The following is a 16,244-nucleotide window of genomic DNA, read 5'->3' on the forward strand; positions in this document are numbered from 1 at the left end:
AAAAGCATAGCAGGCAATGGGACCAACTCCAAAGGCTCAGAGGATGGACAAGCAAACTGAGAACAAAAACTGTTTCTGAAGTCAAAGGGAAATAATGTGGCCTGCTCAGCATACCTCCCAACTTCTAAATGCAAGAAATCTGGACAAAGTCAGAAACAAAGTTGTGGGGGTAACGGCCCAAAAATAGGAACATATTTTAAACATTGCTCATATAAAATTAGAAAGCTGCTAGAATAACAGCTTTTGTAGTAGTATACATTTTCTTAAGGATATGAAATCTGAAACACAAATGTATGTCATTTACTGACTTCAAACCTCGATTTTTCCAGAAAACCACAAATTTTATGAGGAATAGGCAAAAAAATTTGAGGCAAACATCTGGATATTCTCCAACTGAGAGATATGCTGCTCAGCCACTAAAATAAATGAACATACACTCAAAATCATTACCTTGTTTGTTGTATAGCTGTCCCATATAATTAATTTACCATCCTGAGATGCACTCACTAATAACCTGCAAGACACAACATGAAAGGTGGAGATTAAATCAAGAGAATTCCATGCTTACAGAGAAAAAATAATACTTAAAGTCAATACATGATACATGGAAGGATTCATCACAGCAGAAAGGTTAGGCATAATACAACAGCAGTTTTTTTTAACTTGTAAAGAATATCCATTTTATTTACAAACTTGTGTTGTAAGAGCATGAAACATATTCAGCATTTTACTACTGACAATACCTATATGCCAAATACTGTAGTGAAATGATTTTGGTTATTCTACCACCTTGCATATATACTGGATGATCTCTCAAATTGTACATTTTCTACAGAAATAGCCTGCACAAAATATGTGGATATACATCTAAAATCCGACTAGCCTGTGCTTCTAAATCAGAATTTAGCAGATCCAGTATCTGTCAGCCTGGGAAAACCTGGTCAACAGGCCATGCTGCTTTGCCACAGTTGGTCTTTACCTGTCTCCTCTAGGCTTTTGGATACTGGCAAAGGCATCAGCCACCCCTACTGTGCCTTTTTTAGGCAGTGTCAAAATAACCAAACTCCCAACATAACAAAATCCTCTACAGATAAACTCAAGGTACTGCTGCTTGGGTCTATGTTCAGCAATAAAATTAATATTACAACTAACGGCTGAACGTCGAATGTTAGACATCAAAGGTGACTTTTACAGAACAGGCAAATCTTCAAAAAGAAATGCATTGAATGACTATAGTTGGCTAACATATATGAACCGTGAGCTACTACTTACTAACTGGTAACACAGCTATAACAGAACCCACCTTTTCCCAATTTAGTGCAACCTTGGATTGGTGTGTATATATATATATATATATATATATATATATATATATATATATATATATAAATATAATTGGCAAGGAATGTGGGGGGAGAACCCCCCCCCCAATATAAGTATTATCTGGTTTTCACCAAATCCTTCTGTTGCGGGGGGCTGTGCCTCCCACACCCCTGCTAATTATATATACCAACTCCAAGGTTGCACTAAATTGGGGAAAGGGCAGATTCTGTTAAAGCTACATTACTGGTCAGTTAGTAAGTCACGGTTTGTGTATACTGGCCAACTATGGTCATTCAATATATTTCTTTTTGAAGAGTTGCCTGTTCAGGAAATGTCAATGTCTAACATTCGATGTTCAGCTGTTTATGTAATATTAATTTGATGGCTGAACACAGACCCCCTGCTGCTTAATGCTAGGAGTCTAAACAAGAAACTGCACTCCCTGGAAGCACTCCTCACTTTGGAAGATGCTGATGTCTGTGCAGTCACAGAGACATGGCTCAAAGTTGCAGAAAGCACCCTGGAAGTGCACGGCTACAATGCCTTTCATACGTTCAGACAACGAACTGAGTGTAAAAAAAACAAAGAAAGAAAAGGAGGTACCTTAAGGGGGATCCATCAACTGAGCCTGGAAATTACAGGCCCATAAGATTGATTAGCCTCATTTGTAAGGCCATTGAAAGAATCAATATGGACCTTATTAACAAGGACATGGATAATCTCCAAACTCTAGACCCAACCCAGTTCAGATTCGTTAAAGGTAGATCATGCTTGTTAAACATGGCTGACTTCTTCAAGAAAGTCACCAAGGCCCTAGACAAGTGCAAGACAGTGCAGAGCGTCTATCTTGTCCCAGCCAAAGCATTTGAAATAATCCCCCACACAGGTATTATAGAGAAACTCTCCCAATTTAGAATGAACATGTTGATTAGTAGGGCATGTGACGGCCCCCTCTTTATCCCAGGCCAGTAATCAAGGAGCCTCAATCCTCACCACTGACAATGGTGAGAGGCAGTCATTAAAAAGCAGGAGTAGATTTACACAACATTTCAAATGCAGCTCTGTGCATCAAACACAATTTCCCCCAAGAGCACATAGGGAACACGCTACACTGGGACTGGACTCTCTGTCTCTCCAGATCCCAAGCAAGACCCACTTTGGAACACTGTGTCCCAGTTCCAAGTATCTGACACACACACTTGAATATCTGATTTTTCACACACACACACACACACACACACACACACACACACACACACACACACACACACACACACACACACACACACACGCACACATGCGCGCACACACGCACACATGCGCGCGCGCACACACACACACACACGCGCGCGCACGCACACAGGAAATTCTGACACAGACTTACCAGCTGTGTCCCTCTCCAGACTACAAGGAAGATTGCTGCCAGCAGCCAAATACTCTAAGGCTGTAACCAAGGGTAACCAATTACACTGTGTCAAACTAATACTGATACAAATGGTAGAGTGTGATCAAAGCAGTCAGGCTTACCGGAGTGGCCAGTGTCACTAAAATAACACAAATACTCTCAAGCTACTAAAAGACCAACCACAATGAAAAGGTATAAAAATATTTAATAATGGATAGTAAAATAGAAAATGAGAGAATATTTAATATTTAGGTAGAATAAACAGGGTTTTCAGTCATATGAAATATAAAAATAACACAAATGGATAGAATCTGACAGATGCAGAAAAAAGAAAGCAATACTAAACTAATCACACTGTATTATTCTTAACTGAACTAAACAGAAACTGTCCCTAGTTAACTTACTTAGTATCACAGGGCAAGATATACTGCTGAGATGTTTACTTCCACAAGGCAAGATTAGATACTACACACTGACTGAACTGTACAAATACAACTGAACAACTACTGAACTGTGATAACTGACACAGATCTTTTATATCACATTCCAAAAAAAACAAAAACAAACTGCTGCTGCCAAGAGTTCTGTCCCTCAGCTGGTTATAGAATGACATCACATCTAGTCACCTGACTAACACAATTCACATTCATAACTCTGTTAAGATGCTGCTGCAGCATTTTTATAATAAGCAACTTTTACAAATACATTTTAATACAAGCATCTGTATAAATCAATATGATAGAGTACAGTTGTGTACACATCATAAATGTAGATGTTCGAGTGTATTCACTGTTGCCGTCATCACACTTGGGTTATCCTGCCAGGGGTAGCCCTCAGTCGGCTCGAATACCGAGGCTTAGTATTTCTGCGTCGGTTGCTGTCACTCCAGGACTGGAGTCAGGTCGTCAGTGGTATAAAATCAGGCTGCCAACGCCATTACATCAGTTTTTCTTGCCCCAACTGTCAGGAGCCCCCAAATAGGGAGCTAGGTTATGATGGAAGTACACCACCAGTAGAAAGTAAATACCAAAAAATCCCTGTAAGGAGAGAGGAAGAGAGAGAGAGAGAGAGAGAAAGAGACAAAGGGGACGGAGGGTGGGAAACCAGGACTGCAACAGTGAATACACTTGAACATCTACATTTATGCTAAGTGTACACAACTGTACTATGTTCTTCGTGTTTCACTGTTGCAGTCATCACATTTGGGTTGATTCCCAAAGCTGAAGAAAAGGGTAGAGGCAGTTAAGAAGACTGTGGGCTGCCTAGGACTCCCTGCAAGACTGCAGTGGCAAAGCCTGCCCTGGATTTGGAGAAGACAGGCAGGTGGTAATGCTTGGTGAAGGTATGAACAGAAGTCCATGTTGCAGCCTCTAGGATTTCCCTGGTGGGGACCCCTCTGAGAAAAGCTGCAGAGGTGGAGGTTGCCCTGGTGGAATGCGTCCTGACCCCCTTTGGAGTGGTTTCCCATGCTGTTTGTAGCAGAAATGGATGCACTGTGCTATCCATTTGAAGATTGTTTGGATATGTCCTTGCCCTCTGCCCTTGCTGTGAAGCTGACTAGCAATTGGCCAGTTTTTCTAAAAGATTTAGTCCTATCCAGATATAATTTGAGCTGTCTGTGCACACCTAAAGAGTGCAGAATCCTTTCCCCTTGTTTTGTAGGTTAAGGAAAAAGGTGGGCAAATGAATGGATTGGTTGAGAGCCACACTGGACACCACTTTAGGCATGAAGGATAGGTTAGTCCTGAGGGAGACCGTGTCAGCATAGAAAATGATAAAGGGCTCTACAGCCATGAGTGCTTGTAGCTCTGAAGCTCTTCTAGATGAAGTGATGGCCAGAAGCAAGGCTGTTTATCAAGAGAGGAATTTTAACTCTGCTGAAGCTGCAGGCTCAAAGGGGGGTAGGGGTGAGCTTTTCCAACACAAAGTTAAGGCCCCAAGCTGGGGTAAGAGCTCTTCTGAGTGGCCTTAAGTTGTTAGCCCTTCTTAGGAACTGTTTGATGAGAGGGTGTAAGAAGAGAGGTGGCTCTGTGCTGTAATGAGCAGGGATGGCAGAGGCATGAATTTTAAGAGAAGAGAAGGATAGACCCCTGTGTAGTAGGTCTGCTAGGTAATCCAGGATGAGAGGTAGGGAGGGCTGTGCTGTTTTGGTTCCCTTAGCCTGGATCCAAGTACAAAACCTTTTCCACTTGTCAGCATAGGGTTTTCTAGTACTGGGGCATCTGGCCTCACTTATAACATCCAGGACTTGTTTGCTTAGGCTGGCAGCTGGAGGAGAGGTCAAGGAATAACCCAGGCTGCCAGGTTCAGGGTCTGCAATTGTGGATGCATGAATTCTCCATTCTTCTGGGTCAGGAGTGTTGGGATCTGAGGTAGGTGCCATGGTGGCAGGGGTGACAGGCTGCGCAGCAGTGGGTACCAGTGCTGGCGTAGCCAGTTTGGGGCAATCAAGATTGCCCTGGGTTTTTCCTCCCTTATTTTGAGCAGTACCCTTGAAATGAGTGGTAGAGGGGGAAATGCATAGATTGAGAGGTTTACCCATTGGCAGCATAAAGCATCCACTTTCCAGGCCTTGCTGTGAGGTTCCCTGGTGCAGAATTTGCTGAGCTGATGATTGGAGTGGGAGGCAAAGAGGTCCACCTTCGGGGTGCCCCATTTCTGGGTTACAAGGGTGAAGGTTCTGTGGTCTAGCTAACACTCGTGTGGGTCTAGCAGGTTTCTGCTTAAGCTGTCTGCCACAGAGTTTAGGCAGCCTGGCAGGAATTTTGCTAGGAGGTGTATTTTCATGGCTGAGGCAGTGTGCCAAAGGGTCATGGCGAGCCTGCAGAGAGGATAAGAGTGAGTCCCTCCCCTGCTTGTTGATATACCACATCACTGTGGTGTTGTCTGCTATGATTACTAGAAGCCCCGGGGAGAGTAGGGGTTTGAAGGCTGTCAGGGCGTGCTGAACAGCTAGCATCTCTTTTTGGCTGATGTGCAGATGTATTTGATTTGGGCTCCAATGGCAAAGAATGCACCTGCCGTCCAGGTGTGCACCCCATCATAGTCTGATGCGTCTGTGGTGAGGGTCTGGGAGGCATGGGGTTGTGAGAAGGGAAGTCCCTTGTCATGGTTGCATGCTGCTGCCCACCAAAGAACATCTTTCCTTAGACAGGGTATCATAAGTACGACAGTTTCCAGGTCTTGCGAGTGCGGACACCAAAGCCTTTTTAGGTACCATTGTAGTTTCCTCATATGCAGTCTGGTATATGGAATGAGCAGAATGCAGGAGGCCATGAACCCTAGAGCTTGCAGGATTTTCCTTGCGGATAACTGGGCTCTGGTGGCTAGTTGAGAGAAGTAGCCTATCAGGTAGGCTTGTTTTTCTGGAATAAGGAATGCCATCTGGGATGCTGTGTACAGGCTTGCTCCTAGGAATACAATTTTTTGTGTGTGGACTAGTTTTGATTTCTTTTCGTTGATGGTATACCCCAGGGAGGTCAGTAGGTCCTTTACAAAGGTCAGGTGGTGTAACAGCTTTTCCTGACTGACTGCCTGAATCAGGCAATTGTCTACGTAGGGGTAAATTTGAATATTTCTTTGTCTGCAAAAAGCAATGGCTGGAGCCAGGCATTTTGTGAAAACTCTGGGAGCAGTGGACAAGCCAAAAGGAAACACAGAGAACTGAAAGTACATAGATCCTGCCCTGAAATGTAGACATTTCCTGCAAGATTCCCTGATTGGGATGTGTATGTAGGCCTCTTTTAGGTCTAGGGTGGCTAACCAAGCATCCTTGGAAAGCACAGTTAGAAGCTGCTGGAGGGTGAGCATTTTGACTTTTGGTATCACCAGAAAGGTGTTTAGAATGGATAATTCGAGGATTGGGAGCCAGGTGCCCTCTTTTATTTGTACCAGGAAAAATCTGGAATACAAACCTTGGCCTATCTGGTCTGCAGGAACATGCTGTATGGCCCTCATGGAGAGCAGGGAATGGGACTTCCTTTTTGGCCTCTGCCCACTGGTTTGGAGGAAGATCTGGGAACCCTTTTGAGGTTGGCAGTGTGTGGAAATAAAATTTGTATCCCTGGGACACCATGTTGAGGACCCATCGGTTGTTGGTAATAGAGGCCCAGTTGTTTGCATGGAAGGAGAGTTTTCTTCCTAGGGGCACAAGTAGGTGGGCAGAGGTAAGGGGTGGAGGTGTAAAGTCATTGTGAGTTCTTACCATAAGGGGGTGGCTTAGCACTCCCTGTTTCTGAAGAGGAGGAACTCCATTGCTTAGATCTCTGCATTCCCTGGGACTGCTGTCTGGGGGGTTTGCTTCCCCTGGGCCTTGGCTGAGCTGGCCTGGAGGGGACCGGAAAGGACCAGTGCTTGGAGAGGCAATACCTACTGAACCTCAGAGGCTGGACCTGTAAGAAGTCAACTGTCTGCATATATTTAGCTTTTTCTTCCATCTTTTTTAAGACCTCTTCTGCCTTGGTGCCAAACAAATTGTCTTTGTTCAATGGTGCGCCCAATAATGTTGATTTGACATGGTCTGGCAAGGTCTGCTCCTTAAGCCAAGCATGCCTTCTAAGGATAGAACCAGTGACTGCTGCCCTGCAAGATGCTTCTAGGGCGTCAAAGCTACATTGCAAGGTGTGCTTAGTAACTTGGCTTGCAGAATGCATAAGCTCTTGTAATTCTTTATTTTCTGCACAAGCACGAAAGGAAGATATTTTTTGTTTGAGGAGTTCCATCGTATGCCGTTGATAGTTCAGCATGTGGAACTGACAATTTAGTGCTCTAATAGCAAGAGTTGCAGAGGTGTATACTTTTTTACCCCATCTGTCTAAAGCTCAGGAATCTCTCTGTGAGGGGGGTGGGATTCTTAGCTGAGGTTGCTTTAATTCCTTTAGGTCCTTAGGAGGTGAACTCTGGTTCAGCAGTAGGATTTCTGAAAAGGAATTTGAAAGAGTCAGGGACTCTGTAGTACCTGTCAGGTTTCCTGGGAGCAGGAGGAAGGGTGTCAGGCGTCAAACTGGATTCCAGAAAAACATTATCCACAACATCCAGGACAGGAGTTACGGCTAAAGGTCTGTACTGTGGTAAATCTAAGAATTCCCCAAGTCTCTTTTTTTTTTTTGACTGAGGACAGTCTTGACATTCCCATTGGAAATGCTCCCTTAAAGTATGTAGGGTTTCAACAAATGAAAAATCCTCGGGAGGAGAGGCAGAAGGAATGGATTCCTCTGCATCAGAATCCTTATACGCAGAAAGGGGTTGCATGTCTTTATATTCAGAAACCTCAGAGTCATCGGACTCCTTTTCAGATAAAACTACTGGGGACAATTCTCTTTCTTTTGGAAGGGGTAGCCTAGCTTCCCCTAATAAGCATAATAAGGTCTTCCGCCATTTTAAGCATTTGAGATTGAGACATGGTTGCAGGTGCCTGAGCTTGGGTTGCTTTTTTAGGCGTAGTTCGTACCTTGGGCCTTAGAAACTCGGTAGTTTTAGAAAGAACTGAAGACGCAAAAGAAGTCATTGGTTTGTGTCGAGTATCAGTAGTGCGAAGAACTTCCTCGGAAGCCGGTGCCTGCTCAGCGCCTCCAGACCCATCCAAAGTAGATACATCCGCAGGATCCTTAGTCGAAGAAGAGTCTCGCTGCATACCGGACTCCAAATGGGTCTCGGTAACAGCCTGCGAATCCACAGAAGTGGGCATCAAGGGCTGCAAAAGCGTCTCACTGAGGACCGGAGAACTGATGACTAGCTTAACTGAAGCGTCGTTGGCAAATTTTGGACCTGTACGGTCTCTGTCTTTATCCTTACTTTTTTTTGGAAGATCGGTAGTCGGATGGCTTACCAAAACCATATCGGAATACGAGGACTGAGAGTGAAAATATTTAGCTACAATAAGGACCAGACGACGTATCTTTCTGGCGTTGAACAAAGCACAAAAGCAACAGCGAGGGACATCGTGGTCTGGGCCTAAACAGGTGATGCAGTAAGAATGGAAGTCTCAGTGTGGCATTTGCTTTCCACAGGCAAAACAATTGTCAACTTTTTCTGACATTGATTAGAGCAGGAAAAAAGGATCCCCAACAGGGTACTTAGCTTTAGAAGACTTCATCTTCAATTTGGAAAAAAACTCAGGTAGCGGCCGACTGGCACTCATGCGAACTGCTTCTGCTTCAGGCTCCTCGGCACGAAAGACTGATGTAATGGCGTTGGCTGCCTGATTTTATACCACTGCCGACCTGAAGTCCGTCCTGGAGTGACAGCAACCAACTCAGAAATACTAAGCCTGTGGTATTCGGGCCGACTGAGGGCTACCCCTGGCAAGAAAACCCAAGTGTGATGACTGCAACAGTGAAACACGAAGAACATCATAAGGTTATTTACAAAACTTGCCAGCTATGCTTGCATTAGCCACACATGCACTGTCCCACTTCTCCTAGTACAGCTGGCAATAACTCACATCATCACATCTCTCCCCACTTTGAAGACTCAGCTAGGTTTTCAAGTGACACTGGAAAAATGTTGCTTGAGAAAAGGGGTCTGTCTGGGAACACATTAACCTATACCATGTCTTGAGAATCCATCTACATTGGCATTGCTGTAATCTGGACTAGCTAATACAGGTGGCCCTCCCAAAGCCCCTTTAAGCTTTTGGAATGCCTACTCACAGGCTGGGGTCCACATTACCTTATCTGGCCCATTTTCCTTGTCAGATCTGTGAGGGGAGCAGTTATAGTACTATAATTGGGAATGAACTTTCTACAGTACCTCGCTGTCCCCACGAATGCCCTCACTTGCTTGTTGGTAACAGGGGCATTTCCACCTTAGCAAGTTCTGGCCTAATCTTACCACTCCCCACTATGTTCCAGGTAAAACACCTCTGCCATACCCGCCTAACATTTACTGGGCTTAATAATCAACCCTGCCCTTTGCATCCTGCCCTGGACCTTCCTCACATTCTGAGACTTCATTACGTTAACACAGTAAAATTTGTGCCCCTGCCTCCTGCCAAACAGATTTACCATATAATTACAGTCAATGACCTTCATTACCACTTTGAAGAGTCCCTTGAAGCTGCCTACAGCTTACTGTGTCTGACAGGCATGAGCACCATAACCTGCTGTCGGACAGCACGCTAGGGCTCGAGCCTTCTTGTCATACTAAACCTATTTCTGTTGTTCAGCTGCTGCCAGGGTCTCCTGGGCCAAACCCATGAACTCCCTAAGCCCTGTCTTAAGGTTTAGGACATATGCCACAACAGACCCCTTGTGGGATTTGCACTCAAGCTCCCACTCATCATGAATCAAATCTAAAGGCCACCTCACCCTATGCCTATACAGCAACTTAGAGAGTGAAAAACCTGTGGCTTCCTGGGGTACCTGTCTGCAGGCAAACAGTAGATGGAGCAAATACTTGTTCCACGTTCTCCTAAACTGGTCTGCAAATGCCAGTAGCATGGTCTTTAGTGCAGAGTTTAACTTCTCCACAAGACCATTAGTCTGGGGATGGTAGGGAGTAGGCTTTAGGTGCTTCACCCCACAACGGTTCCACAGACAAGCCAGCAGGTCTGACATAAAATTGGCACCTCCTTCAGTCAGTATTTCTCTAAGAAAAACTACCCTGCTGAAAATCTCTAACAAAGCATTTGCCACCTTCTCTGCCTCAACAGAGGACAGAGATACTTTCTCAGGATATCTGGTAGCATAATCTACTACCACCAGAACATACTTCTTTCCTGCAGAACGTGGGGTACTCAGAGGCCCCACAATATCCACAGCTACCCTCTGAAAAGGCTCCTCAATCATAGGCAAAGGCATCAACAGAGCTTTGGGGCCTGGTCTCCTGCCTTGCCTACCTTTTGGCAATGCTCACAGGTCCTGTAGTACCTTGTTACATCCCTTGCAATCCAAGGCCAATAAAAATCCTGCATAATACGACACTTGGTAAGTTTTATACCCATATGACCTGCAAAAAGATGGTCAAGGGCTATGGCTAGAAGTCCCAGATGATAGGCTCTGGGCACTACCAACTGCTGTATTACCTCACCCTCTTAGCCCTCCCTCAGTTGTCCACTCTCTATGCATTAACCCTTTGTTCCAGGAAACAGACTCCCCTTTTCCTTAGGCATCAGGTGCCTCCTTAGCTACCTCCCTCAAGCTTTGTAAGATAGGGTCCAAAAGCTGTGCCTGTCTTAACTCTACTTTTGTGTCCTTTCCCAGCTCCCCTTCCACAGGAAGCCTAGTATCTTCTGACAACGGTGTCTGCCTGTCAGCCTGGGTAATACCACTCACCTCCGTCCTTGCAGTCACCTTGTCCACAGGAACATCAGTATATACCAGCAGCTGTGGTTCACTTTCAGGCACACTGCTACAAGGTAGCTCCCTCCCTAATATAACCACATCACCAGTCCCAGCTTCAGGCATAGGGTCTGTCTGGGTCCCCCCCCAGGCTACCAGACCTGTCTCCAAGCCTGACTGCATATAACTGCATGCACAAAAGGTACTACATTATCAAAATCATTCCCTATTAAGACATTAGGATATCCTCAAACACACCTACCTGCTTTTTCTGTTTTCCACCATCCCACTCGAGGTGAACCCTAGCCAATGTTATTTGGAATGGGGTCCATCCTAAAGCTGCAACTGGTGTGGACTGCCCAAGCAAGTACCGCTCTTCTTTAACCACTGCAGGCTTCACAGTGGTTATGTCAGAGGCTGTGTCTCTTTCTTAGTAGTGGCCTGTTTTCCAGCCACTAAGATAGAATACAAACTCTGGTGACAATTTGGTACCCCTGTTGTCACCATACAACTTACTACCGGCACGCTGTTACTACTACTTGCTGGCTCCCTCACCTTTTGTTCCCCACCTTGCTTCAGTGGGTATATGTATGCTGTGTGGCCCTTCTGGTTACATTTAAAACATCTAACCACTGATCCTGGCCATGTACCTGAACTTCCCCTGTTACTGGTAGACTCTGTTGGGGTGATTTAGGCTGCCCACCAAGGTTTCCCTCATATCCATGTGCAGTACTGGGTATCCCCTTCTTGTGCAATGATGCCCTGTTTGCTAAGTAGAGATCCCCTTTTCTCCTCAGGTTGTCTGCAGAGTTACATTCTTGGTCTGCCAACCAGATTCTCATGTACTCAAGCAAAGTGTTAAAAAAAAGGTCTCAGCAATATAATCACATACACTTTCATCTGCCTTGCATCTATGCTCATGAAAATTTTTTTCTGTAAGTTTCAGGTGTCAACTTAAAACAGTCTAGCAAACATTGTTTTACTTTTTCATTATTTAAACAGTCAGTATCCGACAATTTAGAAACCGCAGTTACAGCTTTACCATGGAGTAAGGAGATCAGGAACCATATCCAGAACTCTTGGTCAACATTAAACTGGTAACATACTCTTTCAAATATATGAATAAAACTATCAAAATCAGTATTATATTTAAATTGTGGAGGAAATTTACTGACCTTAATTGCTTCTAGGGTTTGTTTACTCCTTTCCCCATTACCTCCATGACCCTAAGAATCAAGCATTTCCTTACCTTGATAAAACTGCTTCTCCTTTTCTTCAGCCTCCAAATGCCACAGTCTCTCCTCCGTCTCCAAACTCCACAGTTCATGCTGATGCTGCTTCTCCTTTTCTTCACCATCCAAATGTTGCAGTTTCTCATTTTCTCCAATCTCCAAATGCCGCAGTCTTTTTCTTTGTTCTTGAAATGCTGCAGTCTCTCTTTAGTCTCCAAACGTTTGACCTTCAGTTCATGCTGATGCTGCTTCTCCTTGGTCTCCAAATGTTTGGCCTCCAGTTCAACTCTAACTCCAGAAAGATTTTTAAGTCCAAGTCCTCTGATGAAACAGTAAACTGTCCTGTTTCCAAAGGCTGCACATCCCCATCACCAGACTGGCTATCTCCCTGGTTGCTAGACTGTGCTGCAGCTGCAATTAAAGCTGAAATCATATCCTCTTTAGTCAGGTTGGCATGCACCAGTCCTTTGGCTTCGCACAACTTGGTCAACTGGTTCTTTGTCTGCTTGCTATAATCTTCTTCAGACATATTTGCCTGCTTTCCCTTACTAAACTAATAAAAATAAATAAAACTGTTGTGAAACTGACACTCTGAATGTTTATCTTGTGGCTGTTGAGACAGCACACCTTCGGTGACAACTGCTTACAGACTACTGAAGCTCCATTAATATCCCACCGTTCTGGCACCAATATGTGGACAGCCCCTCTTTACCCCAGGCCAGTAATCAATGAACCTCCATCCTCACCACTGACATCGATGAGAGGTGGTAACTAAAAAACAGGAATGGATTTACACAGTATTTCAAATGCAGCTCTCTGCATCAAACAGTTTCCCACAAGAGCACACAGGGAACATGCTCTACTAGGACTGGACTCTCTGTCTCTCCAGATCCCACACAAGACCCACCTTGGAGCACTGTGTTCCAGTTCCAAGTATCTGACACACACAGACACCTGGGAAAGGCTGACACAGATTCATCAGCTGTGTCTCCTCTCTTCAGAAAGATTGATGCCACCAGTCAGATACTCTAAGGCTCTTACCAAGGTAACCCAGTTATACTGTGTCAAATTAATACTGATATAAATGGTAGTGTGTGACTGAAGCATTAAGGCTTAAAGCAGTGGCCACAGTGTCACTAAAATAAGTACAAGCACTTTCAAGTTGTCAACAGTATTTGCTAAAAGACCAACCACAATGAAAAGGTATACAAATATTTAATAATGGATAACATAGAAATGAGAAAATACTTAATTTAGTTACAACAAACACAGTTTTCAGTCAAGGGAAATATAAAAATAACACAGCTGGATAGAATCTCACAGAGGCAGAAAAAAAGAAAATACTAATCTCACTGTATTACTCCTAACTGAATTAAAGAGAAACTGTCCTAGTTAACTCACTCAGTATCGCAAGGCAAGATGTACTGCTGAGATGCTCACTTCACAAGGCAAGATGAGATACTACACACTGACTGACCTCTACAACAACAACTGCACAGCTGCTGAACTGTGATAACTGACACAGATCTTTTATCTCAAATTCCAAAGAAAAACAAACTGCTGCTGCCAGAGTTCTGTCCTTCAGCTGGTTACCGAATGACATCACATCTCGCCACCTGACTCTGGCACAATTCACATTCCAAACTTTAAGTTTCTGTTGCAGCATTTTTATCATAAGCAACTTTTACAAATACATTTTAATACAAACATCTGTACAAATAAATGTGACAGTCAAATGACATAAGATTATTTACAACACTTCAGCCAGCCATGCTGGAATATGCCACACATGCAATGGGCCACTTCTCTTAGTACAGCTAGCAATACTTCATGTCATAGGGCATACAAAATATTGCAAGATAACTGTAAGACTCTATCAAGGGAGGTTAGAAAAGACTGGGAAGAGAAACTGGAAAAGCAATTTTTAAGGGAACAGTAGGAGGAAATATGTATGGCCTCCAAATATGCAACAAAGACCAAAGGCTCAGGATTTTTTGTTTGGAAGAATTTCCATAGGTATTTTTATACCACAAACTGACGTCAAAGAATTTTCCCTCAGGTAGACAGCAAATGTTGGAGCTGTGATGGATAAGAAAGAGGCAACTGGCACAAGTTTTTTTGGGAATCTGAGTTGGCTGATTTTAAAAATTCCCTACAGAGTACTTTGTCAGAAGTACTGGGAGAGTAAATGGCTGTAATTAAGGAAATAATTCTTTATAAATGGGGCACAATCTGAATTGCCGAGACACAGTAAGGTCTTAAGTTTAATTTTGTTGGCTGTCAAAAATCAAATTACTACAAAACAGAAATCAAAGTCTAACCAACTGTAGAAAAGAGTGTGGCAATATACGAGCCAGGCAGTTCAAATGAAAATATAACCATAAAACATATAAAAAATAAAGAACTTTAATGAAGGAGGTAAGCGCTTTCACATAAGAGCTTCTTCAGACCAAAAAATCCTTCAACCTAACATTCTATTTAAATAGTATTCATCATCCAACCAAAATGTAGACAATTTAATTGCATTCATTTAAAGTAGTATTCACATTTACCCAAATTTTAAAAGGACATATACCTACAATTCTACCTAAGCATATATATATATATAAATATAAAAAATGTATATACGTGTCTAGGACAAGTGTTCGACTAGCATATGTCCGAATCACAAAACATCCAACACACATACACGAAAGCGCTTAACATCAAAAAGCGCTTTCGTGTATGTGTAGTCAAAAAAAAATAATCTACGTTTCTGCAGGGGGGGGCAAAGTCCCCCTGCAGCCCCCAAACTCTCCCACTTTATTATTCTCACTCCAAGATCGCACTACAGTGAGGAAAAGGGAATTTTCCCTTACCCGCACTGTAGTCCGATCTACGAAACAGGCACACATACACGGAAGCGCTTGTCGATGTTAAGTGCTTTCGTGTTGATTTTTGTGATTCGGACATATGCTAGTCGAGCATGTGTGTGTCCAGATCCTATATATATATATATATATATATATATATATATATATATATATATATACACACACATAAACACGCACACATATATCTATGTAAAATAGACTTTTTCAGAATCTCCATTTAAACTAAATATTCCCTTATATGTACATGTTATTACTCAACACCTTCTTGTCATAAGCAGATTATTGTGCAAGCAAAACCCACTTGCTACTTAACTGATAATTTCCTTGATTTCAATGTGGGCTTAATGGATGCTCTCTCATTTAAGCCCTTACCTCTATCTGCCCTGAGTCTAATAATCCATTTCACTTCTTTGTTTTCAGTTCGATTTCTAATGTCACCTTCACTTATGATAGGTATAACTCTATTACCATAAATATAAACTGGTGATCTTCCCCTGACATCATAACGTGCTTAGATAAGGCATTCGTGGGGAGTTTAATCCTTATATTATATATACTCTCTCACCCTATCTCTAAGGACTCTGTCAGTTTTCCCAGCATAGAATGATCCACATGCCGTGCACCGAGCAAGGTACACAACATATGGTATTCTACAGTTTGCATAGATGTCAAATGTAAAATATTGGCCTGTATCTGGATGCACAAAAGAAGCCAGCTACATCCATATAGTGGCAGAAATTACAATTCCCACATGGGTGTGTACCCAGTGTCCCCTCAACATAACTGCCATTATTTTATGGATGGCATAAAAGCCTTTTCAAGTTGCATTTATTTTTAAATAGGAATTTAGGATGTTCCCAAACAACCTCCCTAACATCTGTGTCTGTTGTCAATACTCTCCAGTTCCTATTTATGTCAATAATAGACCTAGTGTCCGTGGTGAAGAACAAAGGTACCTTAATTGGGTAGGCATCGGTATACCCATCTCCTGTTGTACATTATTAATACTAGATGAATAATAGGGTCTAGCTCTATCCATCCTGAGATTATTAAGTTCCACAAGATTCCTCTCTATTTCAGACTATGTATAACCTCTCTCCATTAATCTTTCTCCAAGTTTAACCAATTCATT

The 16,244-nt window shown here is 43.1% G+C and overlaps 1 protein-coding gene across 1 annotated transcript in view; it reads right to left on the minus strand.

Annotated features, from left to right (window-relative positions):
• Positions 1-16,244, minus strand: part of GNB4 (G protein subunit beta 4) — a 1,262,726-nt gene that overhangs the window by 529,123 nt on the left and 717,359 nt on the right. The window contains exon 5 of the mRNA XM_044070378.1: positions 451-514. Coding sequence (XP_043926313.1) covers positions 451-514 — 64 coding nt within the window. The remainder of the gene's footprint in view (positions 1-450; positions 515-16,244) is intronic.

Source organism: Protopterus annectens, chromosome 4.part1 (assembly GCF_019279795.1).
Source record: "Protopterus annectens isolate FY-2018-M chromosome 4.part1, PAN1.0, whole genome shotgun sequence".
Taxonomy (NCBI): Eukaryota; Metazoa; Chordata; order Ceratodontiformes; family Protopteridae; genus Protopterus; species Protopterus annectens.